Source organism: Bos javanicus, chromosome 11 (genome assembly GCF_032452875.1).
Source record: "Bos javanicus breed banteng chromosome 11, ARS-OSU_banteng_1.0, whole genome shotgun sequence".
NCBI lineage: Eukaryota > Metazoa > Chordata > Mammalia > Artiodactyla > Bovidae > Bos > Bos javanicus.
This window is the reverse complement of record NC_083878.1, coordinates 549,551-563,543: the sequence shown is the minus strand read 5'-3', so window position 1 is coordinate 563,543 and position 13,993 is coordinate 549,551. Positions and strand designations below refer to the sequence as shown.

Below are 13,993 nucleotides of genomic sequence, written 5' to 3'. Positions count from 1 at the left end.
TTATTGCAAAATTCAGACTTAAATTGAAGAAAGTAGGGAAAACCACTAGACCACATTCAGGTATGACCCAAATCAAATCCCTTATGATTATACTGTGGAAGTGACAAATAGATTCAAGGGATTAGATCTGATAGACAAAATGCCTGAAGAACTATGGAAGGAGGTTCGTGACATTGTATATGAGGCAGCGATCAAGACCATCCCCAAGAAAAAGAAATGCAGAAAGGCAAAATGGTTATCTGATGAGGGCTTACAAATAGCTGAGAAAAGAAGAGAAGTGAAAGGCAAAGGAGAAAAGAAAAGATATACCCATATGAATGCAGAGTTCCAAAGAATAGCAAGGAGAGATAAGAAAGCCTTTCTCAGTGATCAGTGCAAAGAAATAGAGGAAAACAATAGAATGGGAAACACTAGAGATCTCTTCAAGAAAATTAGAGATACCAAGGGGACATTTCATGCAGATGGGCACAATAAAGGACAGAAATAGTATGGACCTAATAGAAGCAGAAGATATTAAGAAGAGGTGGCAAGAATACACAGAAGAACTATACAAAAAAGATCTTCATGACCCAGATAACCACGATGGTGTGATCACCCACCTAGAGCCAGACATACTGGAATGCCAAGTCAAGTGGGCCTCAGGAAGCATCACTACAAACAAAGCTAGTGGAGGTGATGGAATTCCAGGTGAACTATTTCAAATCCTAAAAGATGATGCTGTGCAAGAGCTGCACTCAATATGCCAGCAAATTTGGAAAACTCAGCAGTGGCCACAGGACTGGAAAAGTTCAGTTTTCATTCCAATCCCAAAGAAAGGCAATGCCAAATAATCAAGTACGACAGTTAGCAAATGATAATTTTCTAACTCCATTAATTCTTTATTTGTTGGTGTCTTACAGTAAGGAAGAGGTTTTTTTCTCTCCTATTTATTTAATCATTTGTGTATTATTATTTATTTAATATTGGTAATAGACATTAAAATAGGTGTGAGGTGATATCTTGTTGTGGTTTTAACTCGCATTTCCCTGATGTTTAGTTACGTTGAGCATCTTTTCATGTGCAGCAGCATTTTCCTCTTACTTAGAGTGGCCTTGAAAGACAAGGCCGAGGATGAAATCCTGTCCACGTCTCCAGGGTGGGGCATGAGGATAGAGGCTTTAAGCAATGCATCTGGTTATTCACTTTTCATAGAAAGAGTTGTCTGAAGTTGAAACATACATGGACTTATGGGCAGTGGTTAATGGCTTGGCCGGCTGGTCAGGAATCGAGAGGAAAAAGATCAGATGTGAGAGAAGAAGGTCTGGGATAGAAGCATGTGAGTGGATCAGTGGAAAAGGACATAAAGTTTCCTTCATTAATAATAATAATGGGAGCACCTACAATGGAAGAGGCATTAAATGGTGATATGATGGTAACCACCAGCACTGCATCTTTTAAATGCAGCACTAATTTTCTGCCATCCCCCCTAGGAGATAAGATGGTTTGGTCAGCGGGGCAGATTCAGAGGCTTCTACTTAGCCATCTCCATTAAAACAGCTCTTCTCCTAGACACCAAGGACCAGTGTTAGCTATCAACTATGCGTATTCCAATTATACTAGCTGGAACCAGGAAAATTACCAGATGTGGGTCTGTGGACTCTCTTTATTACCTGGCCCCTTAGGCCTCCCATTCCAATAGGGAGCCAACATCAACTCAGACTCTGTCCAATATTCCTTGAATTGTTTGGGTATCCCTCTTTCCCCAATGTACAGTTGCCTGAATGAATTATCCCTTTGTGGAGCCCTCTGGTCCTAGATCTCCTAACTTTTCTTCTCCTCCAGATGTTCCACAACTCACTTATTCCAGCCAGGAACCTTGGTTCCTGCCTTAACTCCTCTCCTTCCTAAGCTCCGATATCTAACCAATCACCAAGGTTTTTGTTTTTTTTTAAATCTCCATCTCCCGTATCTGTGGAATCCATCCAAATCCCCATTCTCATTGAAGCTTCTGTGGTTGAGACCATCACCTCTGAATTACTGTAATTTATTCTTCACTGGTCATACAAAGCATTGATGTATTCTTAGCTAATCATCTCATTGCCCTCCTTAACACAGTTTCCATAGGACAACCAAAATGATCGGGTCACTTCATCCTCCTTGCTTAAGAACCCTTACTGCCTCTCTGATGTCAGACTAAACTGCTTAGTAGGACCCTGATTTTCTACTATTGTTTAAATATTCCCAGTCTTCCCATTGTCTATCTCACACCAATAACTAGTCATCTGGTAGGTCTTTCTGTTCCTCCAGGCCCTTGGCATAGGCTATTATTTCCATCCACATAGCAATGATATCAACTACTTGCTGGGAAAGGCACAGATGGAATGCACGTGCAGTCTTTATTATGCATTAGGCTCTCAATACAGTTTTCAGGTGGCTCAGCGGTAAAGAATCCACTTGCCAATGCAGGAGACACAGGAGACGTAGGTTCGAACCCTGGGTCAGGAAAATCCTTTGGAAGAGGAAACCGCAACCCATTCCATTATTCTTGCCTGGAAAATCCCATGGACAAAGGTACTTGGTGGGCTTCAGTCTGTGGGGTTGCAAAGAGTCTGATATCACTGAGCACACACATACTGCACTGCAGGCTCTCAATAATTACCGGCTAAATAAGTGACTGGGGTGATGGATCGGTGCCTGGTGGCTCAGACAGTAAAGAATTCGCCTGCAATGTGGGAGACCTGGGTTTGATCCCTGGGATGGGAAGATTCCCTGGAAGAGGGCATGGCAACCCACTCAAGTATTCTTGCCTGGAGAATCCCCATGGATAGAGGAGCCTGGAGGGCTACAGTCCACAAGGTTACAAAGAATAGGACACAACCAAGCGACTAAGCACAGCACAGCACAGGGTGACTGATAAGGCCATGTCCTCTTGACTATAAATTGATTGTATTTTACATTAATGATTGTTAAACTAGGATTTCATTCTCCCTCTGGACATTATTTACATTTAATAATAAATGAACAACTGCAGTTCTCTTTGACAGCAGGACATTTATTCACTTTTCACAGTTGAAAATGCCTGGTGAAGTAAACAATTAAGACAGACAAAAGCTTTACCCTCTGAGCTTTAAACAGTAACCAGACAACTTCATTCGTTCTAAAAATTATTAACTATCCCACTGACAATATACTCACAATACAGTGCCCTGGGTTCAACTGACCCGACCTCAAAGCACTTTGCAGGCGCTCACCATGAATTTAGAAAACAATTTGTTTCCCCTGAGATGATGGGCTTGGGGTATGAACAAATGCAAAGGATCTAAAAGACTGAATCACACAGAGAACTTTAACTAGTAGCTCCACCCTATGAGCCTCTGTCACCCTGTTTGTTTAGTCGCTTCAGTCGTGTCCTACTCTGCGACCCCATAGACGAAAGCCCACCAGGCTGCTCCGTCCCTGGAATTCTCCAGGCAAGAACACTGGAGTGGGTTGCCATTTCCTTCCCCAATGCAGCAAAGTGAAAAGTGAAAGTTAAGTCAATCTGTTGTGCCCGACTCGTAGTGACCCCATGGACCGCAACCCACCAGCCTCCTCCGTCCATGGGTTTTTCCAGGCAAGAGTACTGGAGTGGGGTGCCATTGCCTTCTCCGATACACTGAGCACATCACGAGAAATGACAGGCTGGATGTTACAAGCTGGAATCAACATAGGTGGGAGAAACATCAACAACCTCAGATACGCGGATGATACCACTCTGATGGCAGAAAGTGAAGAGGAAGTAAAGAGCCTCTTGATGAAGGTGAAGGAGTAGAGTGAAAGAGCCGGCTTAAGACTAAATATTAAAAAAACTAAGATCATGGCATCTGGCCACATCAGTTCAGTTCAGTTCAGTTCAGTTGCTCAGTCGTGTCTGACTCTTTGTGATCCCATGAATCGCAGCACGCCAGGCCTCCCTGTCCATCACCAACTCCCGGAGTTCACTCAGACTCACGGCCATTGAGTCAGTGATGCCATCCAGCCATCTCATTCTCTGTCGTCCCCTTCTCCTCCTGCCCAAAATCCCTCCCAGCATCAGAGTCTTTTCCAATGAGTCAAGTTTTTGCATGAGGTGGCCAAAGTACTGGAGTTTCAGCTTTAGCATCTTTCCTTCCAAAGAAATCCCAGGGCTAATCTCCTTCAGAATGGACTGGTTGGATCTCCTTGCAGTCCAAGGGACTCTCAAGAGTCTTCTCCAGCACCACAGTTCAAAAGCATCAATTCTTCAGTGCTCAGCCTTCTTCACAGTCCAACTCTCACATCCATACATGACCACAGGAAAAACCATAGCCTTGACTAGATGGACTTTGTTGGCAAAGTAATGTCTCTGCTTTTGAATATGCTATCTAGGTTGGTCATAACTTTCCTTCCAAGGAGTAAGTGTCTTTTAATTTCATGGCTGCAGTCACCATCTGCAGTGATTTTGGAGCCCCCCAAAATAAAATCTGACACTGTTCCCACTGTTTCCGCATTGTGGCTCAGATCATGAACTCCTTATTGCCAAATTCTGGCCACATTACTGCATTGCAAATAGAAGGGGAAAAGGTGGAAGTAGTGACAGATTTCCTCTTCTTGGACTCCAAAATCACTGCGGACAGTGACTGCAGCCATGAAATCAGAAGACGATTGTTTCTTGGCAGGAAAGCGATGACAAACCTAAACAGTGTGTTGAAAAGCAGAGACATTGCTCTGCCAGCAATGGTCTGTATAGTCAAGGCTGTGGTCTTCCCAATGGTCACATACGGTTGTGGGAGCTAGACTGTAAAGAAGGCACAACGCCAAAGAATTGATGCCTTCGAACTATGGTGCTGGAGAAGACTCCCAAAAGCCCCTTGGACAGCAAGGAGACCAAACCAGTCAATCTTAAGGGAGCTCAACCCTGATTATTCACTAGAAAGACTGATGCTGAAGTTGAAGCTCCAGTATTTGGTCATATGTTGCGAACAGACGACTCATTTGAAAAGTCCCTGATGCTGGGAAAGATTGAGGATAGAACGAGAAGAAGGCGTCAGAGGATGAGATGGCTGGACTGCATCATGGATTCAATGAACATGAACTTGTGCAAACTCCAGGAGATGATGAGGGACAGGGAGGCCTGGCGTGCTGCAGTCCATGGGATAGGAAAAAGTCTGGACACGACTGGGCGCCTGAGCAACAACAAAAGCCTCTGACCACAGCCACGTGGAGTCTGGGACCTGAGCTTTCCGCCTCTAGCTAAAGCCACCTCCAGCTCAGGTAGATTCAGAGTCCCACCTCCCCTCCCACCCGCTTCCACACTCCGGCCCAACGCTGAGCCCCGCCCCTCGCCTCTTCTGCCGGCTCCCCTCCCTACCTGGCCCCGCCTTCATACTTGGACCCCTCTTCCTCCTCCCCGCCCCTTTACCTTTCCAAGCTCGTGCCCCACCTTAAGCCCCGTCCAGCCCTGAGCCGCGCCCCTCGCTTCCACTCCTGACCCCCTGGTCCACACGAGCCTGGTTCAAAGCCCCGCCTCCCCTCCCGCCCCGCTTTCACACTGCGGCCCAAACCCTTCGGGCCCCGCCCCTCGCCTCCCCTCCTGGCCCCACCTCCACGCTCAGACCCCACCCCGCCCCTCCTCCTCTACTTTTCACGCTCTGGCGCCCCGCCACTCTCCGCCCCGGCCGGCCCTGAGCCCCGCCCCTCGCCTCCTCTCAGGCCCCGGCTCCCCGCCTGGCCCCACCTCCACGCTCGGACCACCTCCCGCCCCTCCCCCTCAACTCTTCCCTCTCTGGCCCCCCCTACTCTCCTTCCCTCCAGGCCCCGCCTCCCCACCGCCCCCCAGGCCCCGCCTCTCCGCCTGGCCCCACCTCCACGCTCCGACCCCACCCCGCCCCTCCCCCTCTACTCTTCACGCTCTGGCGCCCCTGTCCGCCCCAGCTGGCCCTGAGCCCAGTCTCCACGTCCCATCCAGACTTCCTGGGCCCGAACCCGCCTCCCGGGGGCGGGCCTGCACCAGGTGCGGGCTCGCGGTGCGGCGGATCGCCAGGTGCGCCTTCCGCGTAAAGATGGCTGCCGTCTGCCGCGACGGGGTCTGGCTCCCGCCCCGCCGCCGCCTTTCCGCCGGGCGCCCGCTGCTCTGCTTCGCCCTCTGCCTCCTGTGCTGCGGCCCAGCGGCTGTGGGCGCCGTCCCCGAGGTCGGGCTCTGGACCGCGACGATCAGTGACGTAAGCGGAATGTCGGGACCGAGGCGAGGCGCATCTGAGGCCCGCAGGGTTCTCTGGCCCCCGCTAGGAGCCAGTCCTGGGCTTGTTCATCTGGTCAAGTCTGCTCTGGGCGCCCAATACGTTTCCTGGGCCTTTTGTCCGCTGTGGGCGGGGAGCGCCCCCTCCTCCGGCCAGATCTAGCCTATGGGGAAGATGAGTCAGGCTTCTGTGCAGGGGGGCGGCTCTCCCCTCTGAACCCTGTTAGTGAAAATCATCTTTCCCGTAGTCCTGGCCTCTCGCTCTGCTCGGACAGTCTCTGGCTAGATCAGGCCCTTCTTTATTCAGACCTGAGCCCTGAACCCCTTGGCACTCCTAGCGGCATCTTTGGATTTGACCCCTCGTGCCGGGGTGTAGCCACAGGGCCACACCCTTGTAGCCACAGGAAGGACTTTACAGTGTTTCAGTTTCCGCATACATTTATAAAGCGTGTGCGTCTTTATTCCTCTTTTTCTCTCTCTTCCTCCCTCTCTCCCTTTTTCTTCCTTTTTCCTTTCTTCCAGAAGGGAACAGGCAACAGTCATGCCACTCCCTTTCCCTCATTCTGGGTTTCTCTCGTGCTCCTATCACAGTTCTGGGAGTATGTGTGGTTGGGGGGCGGGGGCGGGACATTTGCAAGGCTAGTCCGGAGGCTTGAGCCCGTGGAAACACTTCTTTCCAGGGCAGGCCATTTGAGAACTTGACATCTGGAAGTTTCACGTCTCATGTTGTGGGAGGAATGCCGGGGTAGAATTTTGGAAAGATTTGCTAAAGAGGGACAGGAAATCGAAGAGGCCTTACTACGACTTTTCTAGAGTCAGATGATTTGATTCATCCATCTCTGTTTGAGATGAATATTTTCCACATGTATAGAAGCGATGTCTGAATTCTTTTTATTAATTTATTTTTATTCATGGCTGCGCTGGGTCTTCCTTGCTGCGTATGGGTTTTCTCTGTTTGCTGTGAGTGGGAACTACTACTAGTTGAGGTGCTCAGGCCTCTCATTGCAGAGGCTTCTCTTGCTGTAGAGCAGGGTCTTTAGGACTGGAGCCTCAGTAGTTGTGGTGAGCCTGCAGCATATGGGATCTTCCTGGACCAGGTATCCAACCCATGTCCTCTGCATTGGCAGGCAGATTGTTAACCTCTGGACCACCTGGGAAGTCTGGATGTCCGAATTCTAAAGGCAAAACTTAATTTTGAACTCCTCAATCAGAAAAAGAAAGTAGTGTAGGAGACTACAAATTCTTCCCAGAGCACAAAAGCTACATAGAGGCTAGAGTATGTATCTTTCTGAATCTTTAAGACCCAGTGCAACCATTTCTTCCAGGATTCTCCTGGGTTGGTGCCCTATTTTGTGTACCAATCATAGAGCCTGTGTATCTCCATTATTGAATTTCTCTGAACAGTAAAAAGCAAAATTCAGAGTGTAAGGTAAGGGAGTTAGAGAAGGCGAGGTTCAGAAAAACCGGCACTTTACAGGAACAGATCACCTTCAATGAGGCGAGAAGGGGCAGCAGTCAGATTAGTGAGCTGCTGCACTAACCCAAGAAAAGAGTGAGTATGTATAGGCATGTATGTGGAAAGCTACTGTCTTAAGGGGGCCTGTTCTTCTCCACGGTTGTTCAGAGTAGTTATCTCCTGGGTGTAATCAACCTTAATGTCCATTTGTTTTCTTCCGGTGAGAGAGTTCTTTGTTTTGCATAGAATGGTGGGGAGGACCTGGAGGGGAATTTTAACTCCAGGCTATTTTGAGCCAAGTAACTTTCCTTCACAGAGAACCACACTTAAGGTTTCATGCTGCTTCTGTAGTGAATGGGCAATAGCAAAAACTAAGAATAAATTGGAAATAAATTGGCTGCAGAGTGCTTGACCATATCTGTACAAATCTTTGCCAAGTACACTTTGGATAGGGAGATTCCTAAAGCCATGGGGAGAAAATAACTTTGCTTCTTGCGTGAGAAAGAAAATTTTTCTTTGGATCCCATATAATCTTTATTTTTGTTGTTTAGTCGCTGAGTCATGTCCGACACTTCTGTGATCCCATGGACTGTAACCTGTTAGGCTCCCCTGTCTATGGGGTTTCCCAGGCAAGGATACTGGAGCGGGTTGTCATTTCCTTCTTCAGGGGATCTTCATGACCCAGGGATCAAACCCATGTCTCTTGCATTGGCAGGTGGATTTTTTACCACTGAGCCAGCAGGAAAGCCCCACGTGATCTTTAGTCCTATGTGATTCAGGACAGTCACTCATTCAGTCGCTCAGTTGTGTCCGACTCTTTGCGACCCCATGAATCGCAGCACGCCAGGCCTCCCTGGCCATCACCAGCACGCCAGGCCTTCCTGTCCATCACCAACTCCCGGAGTTCACTCAGACTCACGTCCATCGAGTCAGTGATGCCATCCAGCCATCTCATCCTCTGTCGTCCCCTTCTCCTCCTGCCCCCAATCCCTCCCAGCATCAGAGTCTTTTCCAGTGAGTCAACTTTTTGCATGAGGTGGCCAAAGTACTGCAGTTTCAGCTTTATCATCATACCTTCCAAAGAAATCCCAGGGCTGATCTCCTTCAGAATGGACTGGTTGGATCTCCTTGCAGTCCAAGGGACTCTCAAGAGTCTTCTCCAACACCACAGTTCAAAAGCATCAATTCTTCGACGCTCAGCCTTCTTCAAATTCTCACAGTAACAATCCATAAAGCTCTTTGCAAAGGGTAGGCTGATTTTTTTTTCCCTCTCCCTTATTTTAATTTGTCACAACTTGTTATTCAGAACTGGAAAGGAAAGTGTAGCTTTCTTTCATTTGTCCTACAAATTCATCCAGAAATGGTTCTTTCGATTGTAAAGGTCAACAGTTTAAGTGCCTGCCTACCATGTGCCATGCACTACATTGGCCATTGCTGTTGGAAGGATGTATTTTAGACACAGCCGCCTCTCTCAAGAAGCTCACACAGTGGAGGGAGAGCAGATTCGTGGGTAGTAATTACACACATGGTGGCATTCCTGGGATATTACTGGAGCACTGAGGAAATCACCTAACCCCACTTTCTGGAGTTGGTGCATGGCTGACTCTGAAAGGATGCGTAGATGAAGAAGGAGGCGGCGAGTATAACAGCAGCCGTGTAGAAACTCTTGGTGAGTCTGCTGACAAGGCAGGAGTGTTACTTGGGATTGGACCACCATAAGCCTTCCATCCCTGAGCTTGGCCTTGAGCCCGTGGCCTCAAACTCAAGGACCTGTGGGGGCTGAGGCAAGTCCTATCAGTGAGTGAAGCAAGTTAGGTTTGGGGCCGGTGGGGAATGCTGTGAACTGCAGATGACGTGCCACTGCTGAAGAGGGCGCTTGCCATTCAGCTCTAGCTGTGGATGCTGTAGGGCGGTCGACACATTTTTTTATCTTTTTTGGCCGCACCACGCAGCATGTGGGATCTTAGTTCCCCAATCAGGTGTCACACCCTCACCCCCTGCAGGGAAAGTGCAGAATCTTAACCTTTGGACCTCCAGGGAAGTCCGTATATTTTTACTGTGTCAGCTAATTCAGAAAAAGTTTTAAAAGGCTCCTTGTGGGCCCAACACCACCCATTTTTTAGGTTGAATTTACATGTTGGCCACCAGTAGCAACTTGGGAGTGAATGAGGGCAAGCCATGGAAGAGTTTTAGACATACCTGCTAATCACGGTGGCTGTTATCTAAGGATGAATTGTAGGCTCCAGTCTGGAGGCAGAGGTACCAGTTAATTGCAGAAGTATAGGCCTGAATCAGGGCAGTGGTGGCAGGAATGGAGGGGGTGTTTGCTTTGTCACTCAGTCGTGACTGACTCTTTATGGCCCCAGGGACTGTAGACTTCTAGGCTCCTCTGTCCATGGGATTTCCCAGGCAAGAATACTGGAGTGGGTTGCCATTTCCTCCTCTGGGGGGCCTCCCCAACGCAGGGGCTGAACCCATGTCTCCTGCATTGGCAGGTGGATTCTGAACCACTGAGCCACCAGGGAAGCCCTGCAGGAATGAAGAGAAAGGGCTAAATCTGAGAAATGTCTGTGCCTTGGAGATGGGGTGATGGAGGTGAGAGACCCAAAGAAACCATGACTTGGGTGATTGGGGATGGCATAACCTACATACAACCAAGCTGGTCAGCACAGGGAGAGCTGGTGAGGAGCAGAGGGGGAGGCGTCTGGTTTAGTGCAGGTGAAATAGGTTAAAACGTCTGCCTGCAATGTGGAAGACCTGGGTTCGATCCCTGGATCGGGAAGATCCCCTGGAGAAGGAAATGACAACCCACTCCAGTACTCTTGCCTGGAGAATCCCATGGACGGAGGAGCCTTTTGGGCTACAGTGCACGGGGTCGCAAAGAGTCGGACACGACTAAGCGACTTCACTCACTCACTCACTCAAATGTGGACAGTATTGGACATCCCAGAGAGTGTGACCTTTAGGTAATTGGGTATGTGGACGTGCAGCTCAGAGGAGGGATCTGGACCAGGGTTTTATTGATGTTGAAACTGTTGAGGAGGGGTGGGATTTCCGTCGTGGTCCAGTGGTTAAGAGTGCACCTTCTAATGCAGGGGATGTAGGTTTGATCCCTGGTTGGGGAATTAAGATCCTACATGCCTCAAGGACAAAAACCCCAAACATAAAACAGAAGCAATCTTGTAGCAAATTCAATAAAGACTTTAAAAAAGAATGATCTGCATTAAAAAAAAATCTTGAAGAAAACCATCACGGAGGGAAAAGGGTTATCGAGAAAGAACAGTTTCTCCTATCAGGGTTTTCCTGTAATCCCTAACCACTTGTTCGCTTAACTTAATCTCTTCTCACAGAATTTTTATTCTTGGTGAGGGCAGACATGGATCAAACCAGTCAATCCTAAAGGAAATTAGTCCTGAATATTCATTGGAAGGACTGATACTGAAGCTGAAAGTCCAGTACTTTGGCTACCTGATGGGAAGAACCTGATGCTGGGAAAGATTGAAGGCGGGAGAAGAAGGGGACGACAGAGGATGAGATGGCTGGATGGCATCATCAACTCAATGGACGTGAGTTTGAGCAAATTCCAGGAGTTGGTGATGGACAGGGAGGCCTGGCGTGCTGCAGTCCACGGGGTCACACAGAGTCGGACACAACTGAGCGACTGAGCTGACTGAGGGCGACATGAAATAACTAGCTAGTACAAGGTTTCATTGTGCTTGTGGTGAGGGATGCAACGAATGGGTCCTATGAACCTTGCAAGGGAGGGCCGGCCTGGTGTGGGCCCTGGTGGAAGATGCCCTGAGGAAGGGGATGTTGAGCTGGGCTGTCAGGGGTCAGAAGGAAATAACTAGAGGAAGAGTAAATTTTCAGGTAAGTTTTCAGGTTGACCGCTAAGGTCCTGAGGGCTGGAAGGAGTATTATGTTTTTGATGACCAGGCCTTGGTTACACCGGGCCCTGTGAGCCACAGGGAGATTTGGTCTGTTGTAAAAAGACAGTCTGTGGTATAGTGCAGTGGTAAAGAATCTGCCTGCCAGTACAGGAGATGCAAGAGACGCAGGTTCAATCCCTGGATCGGGAAGATCCCTTGAAGAAGGAAATTGCAATCTGCTTCCTTATTACCTGGGAAATCCCAGAGACAGAGGAGCCTGGTGGCTATAGTCCATGGAGTGTCAAAGAGTCAGACATGACTGAGCGCACACACAGAGAGGGTGGTAAGCCACAGCTCAGAGAAAGGGTCAGCTGTTTTATCAAAGGCGCGTTTATGTTGATGCCAGGAGAGCAGGCGCAGGCGCAAGACACGCAGCCCTCCCTCGGCCCCTGTGTGCTGCTGGCCTCAGGCTGTGAGCCTTGCGGGGGCCTCACGTCCGCTGCAGGGAGTAGATTACTTGGGACAAGGCTCTGAGCCAGGCAGTGATGGGACCAGATCTATGAGTTGCTTTGTTTTTTCTCTTTTGACCACACACCATGAGGGATCTTAGTTCCCTCACCAGGGATCAAACCTGTGCCCTCTGCATTGGAAGCATGTTGTCTTAACCATTGGGCCACCAGGGAAGTCCAAGATTTACATTAAGAAAAATAATAATAATTGATTTGGTCATAGGGAGGAGTGAAAGGATTGTTGTTGTTGTTCAGTCGCTAAGTCGTGTCTGACTCTTTGTGACCCCTTGGACCGGAGCACACCAGGCTTCCTTCACCATCTCCCAGAGTTTGCTCAAATTCATGTCCACTGAGTCAGTGATGCCATCCAACCATCTCATCCTTTGTCGTCCCCTTCTTCTTTTGCCTTCAATCTTTCCCAACATCAGGGTCTTTTCCAGTGAATTGGCTCTTCGCATCAGGGGGCCAAAGGATTGGAGCTTCAGCTTTAGCATCAGTCCTCCCAGTGAATATTCAGGGTTGATTTCCTTTAGGATTCATGGTTCAATCTTGCAGTCCAAGGGACTCTCAAGAATATTCTCCAGCACCACAATTCAAAAACGTCAGTTCTTTGGTGTTTATTTTCCAGAATACAACAGTACTTTTAAATAGTAGAGAGAAATGTTTTTAACAAGATTTTTCTTTTTTCATTTTTAAAAATACACGTGTATATATATATTTTGGTTGCGGTGAATCTTCGTTGCTGCGCGAGGGTTTTCTCCAGTTGAAGCGAGCAGGGGCTACTCCAGTTGCAGTGCGTGGGCTTCTCATTGCGGGGGCTTCTCCCGTGGCAGAGTGCGGGCTCTGGGCGAGTGGGCATTCATGGCACCCGGGCCTAGTTGTTCTGCGGCATATGCAGTCTTCCCAGATCAGGGATCAAACCCAGGTCTCCTGCATTAGCAGCTGATTCTTATCCACTTACGTCCAGGGAAGTCCAGTATATTTATTTCTTAATTTGGCTGCACCGGGTATTAGCTCTGGTTAGTTAGCTAGTTACTAGTTAGATGTGGGATCTAGCTTTCTGATCAGGGATCACACCTGGCCCCCTGCTTGAGCAGAGCAGGGAATGCTAGCCACTGGACCATGAGGGAAGTCCCTAACAAGATCTTTCTATATTTCTTTGTTTCTCATTACAGAAATCAGGACCTTTGATATTTAGGAAAACTATGTTTAACTCTACTGAGATCAAATTTTCTGGTAAGTATAATAAGCTAATGTAATACTGAAGTAACAATAAATTATAAGTAAGCAACATATAATCTAATATGTTAGCATAATATAAACTAACATGACACATTATAATATTATGTATTTTAAACTAGGCAGATGTTTTTAGGTGATTATAACATTTTAAAAGTCTCTTGATCCAGTCAAATTGTAGTTATTTTCAAGAATGGATTTTTCTAATCTTGTCTCAGAAAATGTAATATGAATCATTATTTAAAAGTTATAGTTAAAGCCTAATAAAGGAATCTTCAGCAAAACAGTATTTCACTTCTGTGAAATTTGACTTTGAATCCGTTTTAAAGTACAATAAATTCTTTTTATGGATATAGGAAATGCCATGATTGTGATGAAACCTTTGTGCCTCTGAAATCTGTCTAAATATACACGATTGTAGTATGAAATAAAAATTATTAGACACTGATATTTTAATTAGGATTTTAGGGGTTCAGTTCAGTTCAGTTCAGTCGCTCAGTCGGGTCCGACTCTTTGCGACCCCATGAATCACAGCACGCCAGGCCTCCCTGTCCATCACCAACTCCCGGAGTTCACTCAGACTCACGTCCATCGAGTCAGTGATGCCATCCAACCATCTCATCCTCTGTCGTCCCCTTCTCCTACTGCCCCCAGTTGCTCCCAGCATCAGAGTCTTTTCCAATGAGTCAACTCTTCACATGAGGTG

General features: G+C 47.8%; 1 protein-coding gene across 5 annotated transcripts in view; it reads left to right on the top strand.

The window, feature by feature from the left end:
- The first annotated feature begins 5,855 nt into the window (after nt 1-5,855).
- The window catches only part of TMEM87B (transmembrane protein 87B), a 51,115-nt gene continuing 42,977 nt past the window's right edge, over nt 5,856-13,993 (top strand). The window contains exons 1-2 of one of the 5 annotated variants that reach the window (XM_061431420.1): nt 5,856-6,197; nt 13,224-13,284. In XM_061431420.1, the coding sequence (XP_061287404.1) occupies nt 6,039-6,197; nt 13,224-13,284 (220 nt within the window). In that variant the 5' untranslated portion in view covers nt 5,856-6,038. Of the gene's footprint in view, nt 6,198-6,218; nt 8,919-8,946; nt 10,266-11,020; nt 11,237-13,223; nt 13,285-13,993 lie in introns of those variants that run through there. The other 4 variants (XM_061431419.1, XM_061431423.1, XM_061431422.1 and 1 more) reach the window with 4 other exon arrangements.